The sequence below is a fragment of the Brachypodium distachyon genome, chromosome 1 (genome assembly GCF_000005505.3).
Source record: "Brachypodium distachyon strain Bd21 chromosome 1, Brachypodium_distachyon_v3.0, whole genome shotgun sequence".
NCBI classification, from domain to species: Eukaryota; Viridiplantae; Streptophyta; class Magnoliopsida; order Poales; family Poaceae; genus Brachypodium; species Brachypodium distachyon.
In genome coordinates this window covers 1,760,612-1,776,866 of record NC_016131.3, presented here as the reverse complement: position 1 = coordinate 1,776,866, position 16,255 = coordinate 1,760,612, and the positions used below count along the sequence as shown (strand labels likewise).

Sequence of the window (16,255 nt, the reverse complement as noted above, 5' to 3'; positions counted from 1 at the left end):
TGTATCTACATATTCTGCAACAACTCTTCACATCCTCTACGTACAGCATGCATATCACGTACAGCTTGCAAGGAGACAGTGCACTCCTGTGATATGCATGCTGTGGACAAGATTGATCTGGGTAAATATTAGTTGATCCCAACTTAATCATCTGAATATTGACGTGTTACGGAATTAATCAGGCTTTTGCCTATTGACGTGTTCCAAGAATATGCAACTGACATACAAAAAAGATCCAAAGTCTCAATACAAGAATACATCACTAACTAATCCTTGGGACTCAAATCAAGCAACCACCTCTCTCACCCACTGGTATGTTTAATCCTTGGACTCAAAATCAAGTGACCAGTCATGCATGCTATAGACCAAACGTATAGACAAGAGACAGTTACATGACCGCGGTCTCCTCTAAGCAAAAATTCTGCAGCAAGCCAAAGCAACCTGTCCCCGTCTTAGCCGGTTTCCCCAACGATATGGTCGCCGAAGGGCCATTGAGGTTGTCCGCCTCGCCGTAAAAAGCAGCCTCCGTGATGAACCTGGTGGCTTGCTCAAAAGTCATCTTGCCAAACGGCGACGTACAGAACTGGGCCATCCCCATGCTGCTCATTGCTCGGTAATCACCTCCGGAGGTCATGAACTCAGCAACCAGGCTCAGGTGCCTTCTGTTTACATTTATACCAAAGGGTTCAAAAACAGCTTTCACTTCCTTGATGATGGTGGCCCTGGCAGCCTCCACCCCGTATGTCCTCAAGATTGCATGTATGTCATTCGACGCAACCTTACAGATGTCGAGGTAGTCCTGCAGACCCCAGAATACATCAAAGTTCACTCCTGCCGTCTTCAGTCCTCGGAAATCACCTTTCTTCTCTGGCCAAACAACTTTACATTGATCAATTTTGTTGTTATGGGATCCCTTGACAAATAGGGACCGCAATGTCTTCTGGGCAATCTGGAAAGGAAAATTAAAATGTATCTTCTATTAGATTTTTTGTTTGTTTGTTCAGACGTATATAATATAATGACAGAAAATGCAATATAGATCAAATATACCGTGTTGTCAAAAGAGTGAACTTAAAAACACCCCGTTATGGGATTATTATCCCAGGGCCACAAGGCCTCACACAGAGCCCAGCCCAGTTTTTTAATATCCCGAATTTTGATCAGAAGTTTCTACAAACTTTTACATCCAAACAATCATGATCCTAGCCAATACTAATGGCCCTAAAAAATCATACTGTTCCCCCTTAAGTTTATTAGACACAAATAAATTACTGCCATGCCGTTACTCACTAAAACAATGTATTGACTAAATTTAAATGGTGGCAGCAGCAGCTGCTTGCAGTGAAAAAATTGAAGAGCGCAAGGAAAGTTCAGATCACAAGCATACAGGCCCAAGCATTTCAATTGGCAGACAGTGGGCATCATGATACAAGTTCCCCATGAAGCCATCGTGTAGTCACAATAACACATTTTCAGAAAGGAACTACTTTTGAGTTATGTCATTCAATTACCAGGCTCTAAAAGAAAAGCATAATGTAAATTTTTCTGTTTATGGCGAGGTACCTGGGATAGCAAAATATGGGGTTCGTTGTGCAACAAGAGGTAGTGAACCTCAAAATTTAAGCCTGTGCTTTCAACATGGACAGTGCGGCTTAACTTGGTGCGTTTCACTCCTTTTTGTGCCTGCTTCTGCTCCTCCAAGTTTTCCACGGTTTTATTTACTTCCTTCTTGAGTTTACCAGCTGCAAGCTTACCTTCTAATTTGCCTACCTTGTTACTGGAATCTGACACATGTCCTTCGTCATTCACTTCTGATTCTCCGCCTGACTCAACTAGATCATCATCATTATCAAGTTCATATTTTGTCTCTTCTTCAGGGTCACTGTTCATACCATCTTCCTTTTCAACATCATCTTCACCATCATACTCCATCTCATCATTCTCTTGACGTTTCCTCTTTTCTCCATCAGTTCCCAAGTCATCCTCATTTTCATTATCACCATCACTTGCACCAGATTCTTCCCCGTCGATAGGTCGGCCTTCAGATTCTTCAGGACCTTCTGATAGTGAGCTCTCAGTGTCTTTTACCCTAGTTTCCTGGATTCCACTAACTCTGTATAGCAATTTTAGGTGTTTTTCGATTGCAAATTCCATTGAATCAACAAACACTGTTCTCAAGGCTGTTTGACACTCATCTACTGTAAGCTCAGACTGAGGAGGGTAACGCTCTGGTGGGAATAGTTTTATCTGCAACTTATAGAGACTCGAAACATACCCATTATTGTTGTAAAAAGGAACTGTGCATACTTCGATTCCCTCCACAATATCAACCAACCGAACACCCCTCAATTTTGCGGCAAGACGTTCAGCATCATCCCTAAATGTCCACAGGTTGAAAGAATTAGTGCAAGTATCTTGCTGGAATGCTGAAAATATGAGTCTAGTTTGACTGAGATCTTTTACAGGAAAGTAGAATTGGTGCATGTATCTTGCTAGTGCGGTGACAGAATTGAGTACACTTTGGTTGAGATCCTCTTTTACTTCTCATACAGGAATGCTTGATATAGACTACGCATGAATTTTAAACTAAAAAGTATAAAGAATCATCAAAATAAAAACAAATAAATCCCACCAAGTCACATCTTCAAGCAGAGGACACATCATAACAGGCGTAGCAATGTTTGCTGATGCTTTCATTAGAATTTCTTGTATCCGAGGCATCCCAAGTGTGACATTCACGTCACTTCTTCCAGCAAAATGAAAAGTGTTGAGCCTGCAGGGCATGACAGAAAATGTATACATTACTTTTAAAAGAGTCACCAGATAAAAAAAAATGCAATATATCTAGAAGCAAAAAAAAAATGGAGTTGATATATACTACCTCCGTTCCATAGTTCTTGTCTCAAATTTGCTCAAAAGTGGATGTATCTGTTCCTAAAAAGCGTCTAGATACATGTAATATTTTGACAAAAATTATGGAACGGAAGGAATAGAAGTTATGGACACAAGGTGGTCTGTCACCTTCAGACCGCACCACCATTTGATAAGACACAAAACATCAAGATGTTGGTGTGTATGTATTAATTTATATGAGAAAGCAAATGATAGTAGAACATTCTTTTAAACAGGTATTGTGTCTTTTTATTCCGTAGCAACGCACGTGTGTCTTGCTATAGTTCATCAAATGAAAACAGATGTATAGAAATGCTCTTACGTCATCTGTGTCGAGGGTTCTCCTAAAGACTGGGCAAGGATCACACCAACAGCTTCACCAGGATCTACAAGACTAGCCAGGTACTTGGCTTTTAGTAAATTCATTAGTTCATCCTCCTTGATGTCATGCCGGCAGCGCCCCTTATCTTTTGAGAGAAATTTCGTTGCACGGTCAGTGAGTGCTTCAGGCAGTTCAGTGATGTAATTGGACTGCAATGACATGTGATCACCAGTGTATCTACCAAGCCTGTCAAGGACAGCTTTTCTATTCTGTAATTTGGAACAAATTGCAAACAGTTATCAGTCCGATCAAACAAATGCATAGACCAAGGCATACTACAAAGTTAATTTGGCTACTTAATTGGTAACTGAAGTGTCTTACATCAGCAAGTTCTTTAAACATGTCTTTATCCTGGAACTTATCGAGAAAGTTACTTTTATGGACATCAACTCCATCTTCTCCGTAGCGGAATTGTACAATTGATCCATCAACATTACGCACAGTGTGATCATAAGCCACAAACAATGATTCAAGACTTTTGACAAGACAACGCTGAAGATATCCACTACGCGATGTCTTGACTGCTGTGTCAATCAACCTGCAATGAACATAACCAAGCTAAATATCATAACAACAAAATCCAGTACAGAGGTAATAATGGATGACTCTAAGGAGAAAATACATCTAACTACAATGGTAAGAACGAGAATTGAGTGGCATGAAACTTGTCACTGTCATATGAGTTTTTTCAGTGAGGGAATACAATTCCCCGTCTGCAAACACAAAATTGGCGATAATTGCAAATCATGCAAAAGAAGGCGATAATGGATGGGTGTAGAATAAATTTCATATAGTTCCAACAGACTTCAACAACAACAACAACAACAACTAAGCCTTTTGTCCCAAGCAAGTTGGGGTAGGCTAGATATGAAACCCAAACAGAAATTTGTGGAAACTAAAAGTAAACAGAAAAACAAAGAAATAATCAAGGTTCAGGCACATGGATTGAAGATTTCCATGCAGCCCTGTCAGAAGCCAGATCTTTGGACACATTCCAGTCTTTTAGGTCCCTTTTAACTGCCTCCACCCATGTTAACTTAGGTCGTCCTCTACCCCTCTTAGCAACAAATTAGCAAGTTTATTAAGTACTGAAATACAAAGAGCCTTGGTGTCCAGGGAGCAAGTTAAAAAATTCTGAAGATTGAGGCACCGATGCAAGCCAGAACTACTGTGTGATCTTGGAACGTAATTGTAATTACTTCCAAACGACAGATGATAGAGAGAGTATGTAATGTTGTGTGGAAGTAACATTATTTCGTGTGCTCCCAACACTATCTCACATAACAACATAGGAGCGAATGATTTATAGCAGGAAGAAATTAGACCATTTGTACAACTCGCTTATCTCCATTTCTAACTAATAGTGCCAACAGCCAAGTATGCTTGTTCTAAATTGATACCCATTTAAGAGCTAAATGCCTGCTTGGAAACAAAGCTTACCCATTTCTGCCGGCCATACAGTGGAAATAGTACTCTTGAGGGCGCAGACCAGTTAAAAATCTGTCACTGACAAAACCACCAGCTCTTGAAGAAGTATCCCAAGGTGGAAAGCAAGGTAATGACTTCCCAGATATCATTCGTGGAACACGCGCTCCTTCTAAATCTTGGCTGCCTAGCAATGACGTGATTTGTGTCATGTTAACCTAGCAAGACAAATGAAGTGGCAAGATGTTAGGCCAAGTAGGTAATGTTGCAGTTCACGTTTGTAACTGTGCGTCCAACACATAGTTCACTTTAAACAGAACATTTACATTGTTCTGTTTTTTTTTTTGAAAAAAAAAACTGTAGGAGAGGCTCCGACAGTAAATATATTAAATAACAGAATATTTACAAGGACATTGTTCTGTTCCCTACTGAAAAATCCAATTTACCTCGCCACCTTTAGCTCCAGTTGCAGTCATAAGAGTCAGACAATTTCTAGGAAAAGGCTTTTGTAGCCCATAGGGAAACAAGCGTCGATTGACCTCAGATTGTAACCCATTTAGAGCACTTAACATCATTTTATCCAACGTGTCGGTCGCGGATTCTCCAATCCTCCGCACAACCTTTTCAACCTCCATTTGCAATTTCAATGGATCTGCACAAAAATAGCTGATATAACAAGGTAGTGACTCCAATTTATAAGGTACAAACATCAAGGCTGCTTTTATGGGCTAAAGACGTAGCCCGGCCGATCATAGAAGCAAAGCAGGCTATTAGGGTTGTAAAATCAATAATCATCATCTAATATTATTAGGTACACATAAGTATGTTAGGGAAGATTTTCATATTAGACAAGGAGATAAGTTTAATTAGGAAAGAGATAGAATTTGTGGTGGTACAAATCGAGTCAAACTAGACCAGCGTGTAATCCTTTTTATTCATGCAATAGATAAATCAGAAGTTCTTAAGCCTCAGAGCCACTTTTCCACGAAAGGGGCGAGGCCTGCCACGGGTTGATGAGGGCAGGTGACCTATCATCCAATCTCCGGACCATTATCTAACCCGTTAAAGCATATTATGTACAGGCCACTGCTTCTGCTTGGCCACCGTGTTACGCCCTGATTAGGCCGATATCACAGCAGAGGGCTACAGATGATCAAGTTACTAGGACTAAGAACGTCTCCAGGAAAGGGTAGTAATTTTTGGAGTAATTATTACTCTGTTAGCTACATAAGAGTCTCTGCCCTTGTACCCATATTCAGTGCTTTCCTGTTTTCTTCTTCATCATTAGGAACTTAGGATGATGTGAATCCTTCAGAGTTGCAAAATATTATTTTCTTCACTTCCTTTGACTTATTAGCATGTGTCAGCAGTGTATTCAATATATCAGCAGGACCCTCACTATCTGCCCTCAGATAAACAGATGAAATATCTGTCCTCAGAGCCATTCACAATAGATCTTTATGGACTTATGATTGAGCAAAAAGTATTGGTTGTAAAGATAAAACTCAACAGACCTTCGTCATAATCTCCAGCGCATGTAAATTTCCTGTGGACTTCTTCACTGCATTTCTCACTTGTCATGAGAGTTTCTGTCCTCTGCTTATCGGATTCTTGGAATAGTAGCAGATCATCTATACCACAAGTAAATCCATGTAACTGCAAAAAATAATTTCTCTTAGTATTACATAATCGCAAATAAAAAAAAATACAATACGAAGAAACAAGGGCAAAACCCAACTAATGACAGTATACCAAAGCCACATGAGAGTAGGGCACTGTTAAAAACAAAGAAAAAGTTCACATCACCCCCGTTGGCACTAGGGCTACTTAACCAACTGAACCTTAAAACCACCTTTGCAAAACGGTTAAGTAACGACCTGATGTGAGCAAACTGCTGCCACACCGAGCTTCCACCAGCTACCAAGTTCCGTTTCTCTCTTCTATGTCTCTACTCTCCTCCCAAATGGAGCAAAGAACAGAAACACAACCAAACCCCGAATGCTGAGCTCTTTTCCGTTCTTTCAATGACTTACACCATGGGGTGGAAAACTTTTGTCTAAAACATAGTGAATGATGAGCACCAAATTACTCAAAAGAAATCCAGACAGGCAGGCAAAACATTTTTTAGAGGAACCCTGGCATTCCATTAACTTGCAGCCACGGTTAATGGGCAGGCAAACCATTTTCGATAATCCACAGTTACTTAGAGCAATATTGGTAGAGATTACTTCAAGAGATATCTACTGATCTAGTGCTAGTATCAAGATGAACAGTATAAATTACACTAATATGATGGTACTTGTTAGTAGAGGTCAATCCTATGATTTAAGAGATGAGAACAGGTTGGTTAACACTTAACATAATGTTCCAGTATGATCTCCTGGTTTCACTACTCCAAACGTTAGGAAATTAGAGAACTGAATGAGAATTAAGTGACCGAACAATATGTTTTTTTAGGGAATACAGAGCCAGTTCAAATCCGTGCCAATCTTTATGGAACGGAGGGAGTAAAAGATATTAGGGGAATCATGTGACAGTATGGTGTTAATTCCTCAGAAAAAACCGTATTGTGTTACAAGTTTAAATATGCAAAGTAAAATAGAATAAAGTAGAATTGGGCAACCACATTTCAATCAAATAACTAGTGTCCATTGCTTAGGCAACACAAAAGTTGTATCGTGCTGCTGTCGCAGCTGGGTATTTGTTTTCACATGATCCACTGCAGGACTTAAGGTTTTAAGTTTGCCTCTTGACAGTGCTATATGGTTCAAGCAGACAGCTCAAGAGTGGGTTGGATGCAGGTGCAAATCAGCTTTCCTTTTCATTTCGGCCCATCTAAATGAATTTCCAAGGCAAATTATCTGGTGATATTGCCATTATCTGCTGCATGCTGGTCATGAGTATTGAAGCTGTAAAGTCTCAAATTAAAAAAAAAGGGTAACTAAAGACTAGTCAGTCCATCTGATGACCAAACATGAGAATCATGAATAGCTTGGTCATAAGTTCGATAATGCTTTATTTGCCAAAACACTTAAGCACGTCTAGGTCTAGGAGTACAATTTGTTGCTACTAGAGAGTTTAATTGTTACAACTGCTTCAGTTGAAACAAATTCAAGAAAGAGTAAAGAGTAGAGGTAGGGGTACTATCTATTATTGCTACTAGACCACCAGTTATACACCCCACCTATAATGAAAAGATAGAAAAAAAAATATGCTTTCAAGGTCACCTGCAAGAATAATGTAAACAGACGGCTGAATATTGATAGCAGTCTTCCAGCTGTCTCTGCACCATATAGTTCATAAACCGTGTGAACTATCCCGTAGTTCCCGAACTGGTCCTTATCTATCATGCCCTTTATAAGCTCATTATCATGAATATACAGAACTTGTTCAGAATCTTTAGCGTTATCTTTATCACCATGGCGTTCTTTAGGTATTAAATATTTTACTGGAATTTTCCCTTTCTTCTCAACAGTAAATGGCGGGTGACCTTTTGTTAAATGGTTCAAGATGGTTGTTATGACCTGTAACAAAAAGAAAACTTAGACAGCTGAATTTTAAGCAATGTCAAGATTAAGATCAATAGTGACACGAGTTTCATCGTATAAACACTAACCTGTTTTCCAGTCCATAGTGGTTTTGGCTTCAAAATAGCTGGAGGAAGAAGTTCCAATATGTCACCATCCTTCATAACAGATACCCTTTTACCAGATTGACAAGGGCTACGAGTTGAGGACACACAAGACCCATATACAAGCTGACTGTATTCCTCACGGCTTATGAATGTGTCCAGTTTAGTCAGAAGCACAGCACTAACAATGTGGTCCTACAAAAAAACAATTTCTAATTATCGTTCGATGCATGTAACAATTGATATGACTAAAAACCAGTGGATATGTCAATACCGGTTGTTCAATGGTGAAAGTGTACAGAAAAACAAAATACCACAACTGCATATACATGATATTACCTGAATGAGACCTCTGACAGCATCCCCACTCCTTGGACCAATGTACTGCTTATTTGCATCAACAATGTTCATGGCCTCAGCACGAGATATCTCATCTTGCGGGAAGTGCACATTCATTTCATCACCATCAAAATCAGCATTGTATGTGCTAAAAAGTGACATAATTATTTGACCATGTGATGTAGGCAAAAGAAAATTACAAGAACATATCCAAATACCTGCAATTGGCATAGTGCATTCGAATTGTCTTCTCTCCAGGCAATACACGAACAAAATGGGCCATCATGCTGGGCTTGTGAAGAGTAGGCTTCAAACAGCAAACAGAGGGATTAGAGATGTTGACAGTCAGTTCACTGAAGATCTATGTAAGCTGTGTTATGCTGTCACTAAATCCTAAAGCGGTATGATCGATAGCAAAGTGGTGGTGTGACAAGTTTGCTTTTACACTGCAATGTTCACGTCTTGACTTTACATTGAATCACTTCCTGAACTGACAAGTCAAAATGATCTAGCCTGACAAGTAGCGCTACAGGTCATGGGCTTTAATCCCATGCATAACTGCAGTTGACCTGATCTACTTAATGTCATCTCAAAATTTAAATAAAACCATTTAAGATGAAAGCCTTGTTTTGCCTGTATCTTCATAGGCCCAATTTAAATTTATTTGTTTAGCTCTATGTACATAGAGGAGTGATGGAATTAATGCCTCAAATATTTTGCATGTGGTGCCCGCCTGAACCTAATAATTGCATATACATCTTTATAACTTTGCTGCAAATAAGTAACAAATATGTGCATTTGCATGCAAAAGTTGCCTAGAAAAAGTAATAACAACATTTGAAAAACTACTTTGTTAAAACAACACCTAAATGAGACTGGAGAAGTTTTTCCTGAAGAAAATGGAATGGCAACCTTGCTATCAAATATTTATACCTGTCTGTTGACAAGTACAATATCACCATCTTGAAGATGTCGATATACAACTTTGCTTTCAAATTCACATTTAGGATCTTTCCCAGGTTGAGAAATTGATCCTCTAGAAGCAGGTAACATCTTAGCAATGGCACGCCGTTTGGAACGGTCATCCTGTAATTTATACATGTTTTTGTTAACCTTGTAGTGTGTTGCACCGGGATGAATTCCACAGCCATTATTTATAGCTTCTTGTAGCTTTTTGGCATTACAGGGCATCACATTCTGCGCAGGAAAAAACAAATAAAAATTATGGCAAATCATCTAAATTACATATGAAATAAAAGGAACAGCTTGGATACAGCTGCAAAGGTTCAGTTGAAATGAGCTGCAAATTTGCAATGTTCAAAACAAGTCTATTAATCAAAACCAAAAACGTATCACATATGAAGTCCATAACTTCACCTATATATGGGTACTAACTACTCCCTCCTTCCCAAATTAAATGCTGTATTAGATTTTTGTATTTTTCCCAATTTATGTGTCGTACTAGTCTGGGCCTATGTGCTCATTAACTTCTTTGGTGAAGAGCAGCAAGAAACTTGGCTGGAGGGAGGCGGCATGCAGGCAATTAGCGGCCAGGAGCAATTTGTGGGCTGCATGCATTGGTTAAGAGCTGCGTGCGTGCGCAGAGGAGGCGCAGGAAAAGTGGAAGCATTTATAACCACACGATTAATACTCAGGATCCTATTTTCTAGCGTTTCATATTGCTCCTTGGTATGTGTGATTTTGCTAATATGACAAGTAAAATGGGAAGGAGGGAGTAGTACAGAAGTGCACTTCCTCGCTGTGCCACTGGATGCCTACCCCATAGCAGCTTAGAAAAATTATAAATGGAGAAAGGTAAACAGAGAAAGGTAAAGTAAACTCTCGATTCCACTATATAAAAAAGGACACATTCTGTATAATGGCAGGCTTTCTCTCTTTCCTGCATCGCTAAAGAAATGTATGGGCGCAACTGCTAACACAACAATAAAAAAGTTCCTTATTCAATAGCTAGCAACTAATCAAACTTCAATGTAGTTCAAATTTCAAGAATAAAGGATACATCACGGGCTCATATAATTCAGTTCTAAATTTCCATTGCTCAGGAGTCAAGTGCTTTACTGGATAGTGGTAACAATAGTAAGATAGCATACAAGAACCGACGGCAACGATAAAAAGGATGGTGGATATTTCAACTATAGTTAGAGCAAAACCATAAGAACACATTGATTTCAATTAAATGATCAACGCAAATGAAAAAATGCAGGTTAATGCATGAAGAAAGTACCTCCGGATAAGTCATTTTTAACGCAGCTTGAGGAGGAATCCCAATTTCATTAACAGCCAAAAATGGATCCGGAGATATAACAGTCCGGCAGGAATGATTAACTCTCTTCCCCATCATTTTCTGTCGAATAACACCCCCTTTCTTATCCAACAGTTGCCTTATACCATTACCATCCCCATCGCCATTTCCTGCCATCAGCAAAAACATTACAGAAGAGTCAAACCTTTTAGTGGGTAAATAAAATGGGCATGACCTATAAATGTCTGTAAGACCAAACAATTAATGAAGATAGAGCTACAGTAAGTGTAGGTGTTCTAAAAATCACAAACATTAACAATGAAGACAGATATATTTGCAGCTCCATCATCATTATTCAATGCAAGCATCAACAAATTTCCAAGCATTTCCTAAGTAGACAGTTCATATCAATACAGCCAAATAAGCTGGCTGCATGGGGAATACATTTAGATAAACCACCATCCCCAAAAAGGGTGCATCATTCAATTGTACTGGTGATATGCACTCCCCTTCTGGACAAATATACATAACCCTGAAACTGAGGTGATCGAGTTGAGAATAGAATTAAGGAACTCCATGGGAGAAAGACTACCAAATTATAAGAGCAAAATCTGATTACGTTTGAAACTGTTGAAGCAAGAAGCAACCCACTCCATATTATCATGAACTGCCATATATGACTGCCCCTGAACTAACAGAGAATGAACGGACAACACCTAGCCATATATAATATCCAACACTTGATTCAACCAGTTACCTAAGTAGAGGAACCCAGAGATACATCGCAACATTTTTTTTACGTGTTTTTCAATATTTGGTGGGTATCAAAACGAAAGGGGGTCACCCAATTCATTAAGAAAAGAATGCATACTTACCAAAGCCTTTACTACTATCGTAAAATAAATTTACACTTGTTTGCAGATCTCTCCATCTTGTAATGATATCCATGTGATTCGGATGGGCTTTGTCATGCTGGACCGCAAGATTGGCCTCTTGCACTTTACCTAACAGCACATTTTGTGGATGTTCCATAATCTATACCAACAAAATATTTAACGTGGTTAGTTTAGAAGATCCAATCAATTAGACTAACTAGCATCTACTTAGATGGAAAACTGGTATGCTATGGCAAGGGTTGTGCTTGTTTGTTTAGTTTAGACTGATATACAGATCTACCAACTGCTAGTCATTGATCCTCCAAATCAGATCTTACGAGACAATAGACGAGATTAGGATGGCTTTTCTTTGGAAAGGAACTGAGGTCGTCACCGGAGGGAATTGCCTAGTCAATTGAAAAACAGTTTGTAGGACTAAACACCTTGGCAGCCTGGGTATACCTGATCCACAGGTCATGGGGGCTGCTCTGGAAATCAGAAGGTTCTGGTGGCAAAAAAACCCAGCAGCAACAGGTCATGGCAGGGACTGTTGTTTCAGCAACAGGAGGTGGAAACTGCCATTTCCAGAGCTGCCACCGATCTTCAGTTGGGGGCTGGTAGAAAAGTGTTGTTTTGTACCGATAATTGTCTGAATGGAAACAGCTTTTGGTGCAGCTTTTGACTTTGTATTTGCTGATTCCATCTGGAGAGCATGGACTCCCCTTTGCTGCAAAGTCTTTACGTGGCTCGCAATTTGCCAAAGGTGCTGGAGTTCTGATCTATTTGCAAACGTGGCCTTTCCCAATGAGCATTGTGTGTCATACAGGAAATGAAGAAATTGCTCGTCTCTTTGTTGGTTGCAGCATCACTGGTATCATAGAGCCACGTACTAGATTGGGTACAGCTTCACAATGTGAAACCAACCATCAGTGCAGCCCTTGGAGATTGATGGTTGCAGTCCAGACATCAAATCAGAAGCGCTAAAATGAGAGGCTGTGATAGCCAGGTTATTTTGGTGGTTTGGAAGGAGAGGAATAAGCGAGGGTTCGATAATATTCACTCTCCAATGCATAATATGCAAATCGTTAAGACCGGGGTCCGATCATGGGACCTTGCTGTGGTGAAGCACCTTAGCAAGCTCCAACCATGGTCGTAAGTGTCTCTGTGGTAGCATCATGCTGTGCGTTTGTTGTTTGGTCCTGTAAGCTTCTTTCTTTCTAATGTAATACTCCCTCCGTCCCATATTAAGTGACTTTCTATTACATGTATCTAGACGCTTTTTAGGCATAGATACATTCATATCTGGACAAATTTGAGTCACTTAATATGGGACGGAGGTAGTACATGCATAGCTCCTGCATGATCTCTAAAAAAAAGGATCTACTTACTCCAAGGCTAGAGCTAGTCGAGGGACGGAATCTGTTTGGTGTCACAAGCAGACTCTTCAAGAAAAACATCTCATAGCCCCTCCTCTTTTCTGATACACTTAAGTTCTGCTGAAAGTCACAAAGTAACATGCAGAACCTGGCTTCATTTTCCCACAAGTCTTTGAGAATGGATTCAACCTGAAGCAGTTCAGAAAGCAAGTGCTCAGGCATGTGCTTTGAAACATGCATAAGGCATCTCAATGGTAAGGCATAACATTTCCTAGAAAGTCAAAAGGAAAAAGAAAGGATATGTAACCTCTGTAGCTAAGAGAGGAATTTCTTTAATTCTATCATCAGAAAGGCCTGTTATTTGATTGCTCGACCCTTTAATTATATCATCGGAAAGACCAGAAACACCATTTTCACTTGAGTCATGTCTATGACTATCTCCTTCCAGATTAAAATCGGTAATAGCTTTTCTTCTTACAGAAGAACCTTTAGTATCCTGCAAAACACATATAATGAGAACCTACTACGCAAGAAAATGCTACTCAAAGCCTCATAAGATATTGACAGCAAGGATAACAAAATATGAAACAGAAACGGATAGTAACACTGCAGATTAAGGCACCATGAAATCTAGAGACCAGAGACACGATGATAAAACAAGAGCAAAGAATATACATAACCCCAGGAATGACATAAAAAGTACTCCCTCCGTCGGCAAATAAGTGTAAATCTAGGTTTGTCCTAGGTCAAAGATATTAAACTTTGACCAATTTTTTTGGAAAACGTATCAACATTTATGACACCAAATTAGTATCATTAGATCTAGTTTGAAACGTAGTTTTATAATATACCGATATGATGTCATATATGTTGTTACTCTTTTCAATAACGTTGGTCAAACCTAAAAAAGTTTGATTTAGGACAAACTTAGAAGTACACTTATTTGTGGACAGAGGGAGTAGCAGCTAATAACTAGCAAACTTGAACAGCTCGTAGAAAATGCACAACCAATACATATGTCTAATTTTCACTCATTAAACTTTCTCCCTATTTTAATTTTACTTTTTTACCCATTTCGGTCAGGAGGCTCTTGTTGGGTTTCACTTTCATCTAGTGAAAAGGAATAGAGCCAACATACATAATGGCAATTAATAAAAAACTTTGGATGTGTTGTTTATCACTAATGCGATCAAATTCATTTATGAACCCCCTCTACTAACATTATTTGTTTTAGAAGGTAGATTATCACCCCTAATTTACTCAGAAATGTAGAAGTTCAACATATTTTTATTTTGTAAAAATATGTAGGTCCGCATTTCAGATGTTGATGGTGATTTAACACTAGACAATACCTGAATCTTGAGCCAACCAAATATCTGACATGTGACCTTTGGACTCCTCATGTCACAGTTTGCACACTTTTTCACTTGCTTTTTCAATAGCTTGAAGATAATAGCATGAGCCTCTTTTAACTGAATCGATGTCCAGGTTTTATTCTCTCTGTCAGAAGGAGATGATTGATCAACTGAACTGTCCTCGTCCATTTCAACATCTTCCTCTGCTACACCTGAATCTTGCAAATTTTTAGCACGGGCGACGTCACCCCTTGCTACCAGTTCAAGCTCACGAGTGTACCTACGAACCTAATGAACAACAGAATCATACAACGAATCTCTGCAAGAAGAGTTGAAAAAGAACACTGTGGGGTAACAGGAGATACCTGTTCGCTGTGCAAGCGGAATCTGTGACAAGAGAAGCACGTCGAGCGGAGAAGATCTCGAAGGGTCCCAAATAGCAGTGGATTAAACAGCGGCTTTGACAGCTCAATGTGGCCAAAATGGCCGGGGCAGAGACCGGAAAGCTGACCGCAAGTATTGCAGCTGTGTTTATGCAACAAATTTCCCCATGATACAAACAAAAATATAGTTCTACCATCAGAAACAAATAAATATATAAACTTCACTTGAACAATTCATCTGGGCGCGTCAACCAGGAAACTCACGTGTCAGTGGCGTTGATGGGTCCCATCGCTAGGTCAAGCAACCCGCCTGGCACGGGGCAGTTCTTGGCATCGAGGCGGTCCGCCTTGGTGATCCTTGTGACGCTGACCCTCTTAATCTCCTCCTCGCTGTAGAAGCCGAAGAGGATCGACTCCACTTCCACTGATGGCGCTTGCTCCTGGTGAGTGAATAAACGAAGACGAAAGAAACAACAACAACATAAGAGGTCATCTCCGGGCGACGGGGGTGCAAATAAGGGAGAGGACGGTGGAAATCGTATCAATCACCATGGCTAGGAGAAGGGAGACCGGTCGCCGCCGACGGTGTCGAGGGGGGGAGCAGCAGCAGGGGTCCTCGGCGCAGCTCCGAGCAAAGGCGGCAAGGGTATAGCCGACGACGGCCGAGAGAGAGCAGCAGCAGCAGGTGTCTTCGGCGCCGTCGGCTTCCGGTCCGAGAGGACTTGCCAATGCGGTAGGGTTTTACGGGGGCTTTAGCGCTTGAGCGGATCGCTATTGGGCTGGGCCTTATGTAACATCGGGGGGTAATTTCTTTACGTACCGCCTTTAAAGAGCGTCACCTGCTTTTCTTTCGTGGGGCCTGTTTCTTCTTTCGCGGCCCCGCTTCTTCTTCTTTTCGCGGCCCACGGCCCATTAGAAGTTCCGTCTGATTCTATTCGTTTCGCTGCTGCCTCTCTTCGGCTGCGTGCTCTGGAGGCTGATCCGGCGAGTTTGGGCGGCGATTATTTAGCGTTTGATTCGAATTGCGGTAGAGTTTGGATTTGTTAGGGTTTAAGTTTCTAATCCTTGTTCTCCAGATTTGGAATCGTGAGTTTTGGTTCGAACTGTGGTAGAGTTTTGTTTGGCTAGGGTTTAGCTTCTGTTCGTCGTCCTCTCCTTTTCTCAATCTTGCTACGATTATTATGCCATATAAATCTTATTAAAGCTGGATTCTTGTGTTACTCTTTGGTGACAGATTTGCATATGAATCCTGGAACTGTGGAACATGGCATGGAGAACTGGCCTAGGAGGTGCCAAGAAGTGGGGTAAGCCGATCTGCACCTCCGCTTTCCTTG

At 40.3% G+C, this 16,255-nt stretch overlaps 1 protein-coding gene across 1 annotated transcript; it reads right to left on the bottom strand.

Moving 5' to 3' along the window:
- Window positions 1-132: 132 nt before the first annotated feature.
- LOC100821444 (DNA-directed RNA polymerase I subunit 1) lies at window positions 133-15,621 on the bottom strand. The gene is made up of 21 exons (XM_010240353.3): window positions 15,471-15,621; window positions 15,186-15,361; window positions 14,904-15,063; window positions 14,536-14,826; window positions 13,491-13,679; window positions 13,196-13,372; window positions 11,808-11,967; window positions 10,915-11,102; window positions 9,603-9,866; window positions 8,888-8,976; window positions 8,670-8,817; window positions 8,316-8,525; window positions 7,927-8,223; window positions 6,214-6,355; window positions 5,146-5,351; window positions 4,715-4,917; window positions 3,596-3,812; window positions 3,215-3,483; window positions 2,633-2,773; window positions 1,564-2,377; window positions 133-949 (listed from the first exon to the last, which is right to left on the bottom strand). The coding sequence occupies exons 1-21, from the start codon at window positions 15,471-15,473 to the stop codon at window positions 389-391; spliced, it is 4,905 nt and encodes a 1,634-aa protein (XP_010238655.1). The 5' UTR covers window positions 15,474-15,621; the 3' UTR covers window positions 133-388.
- Window positions 15,622-16,255: the final 634 nt, after the last annotated feature.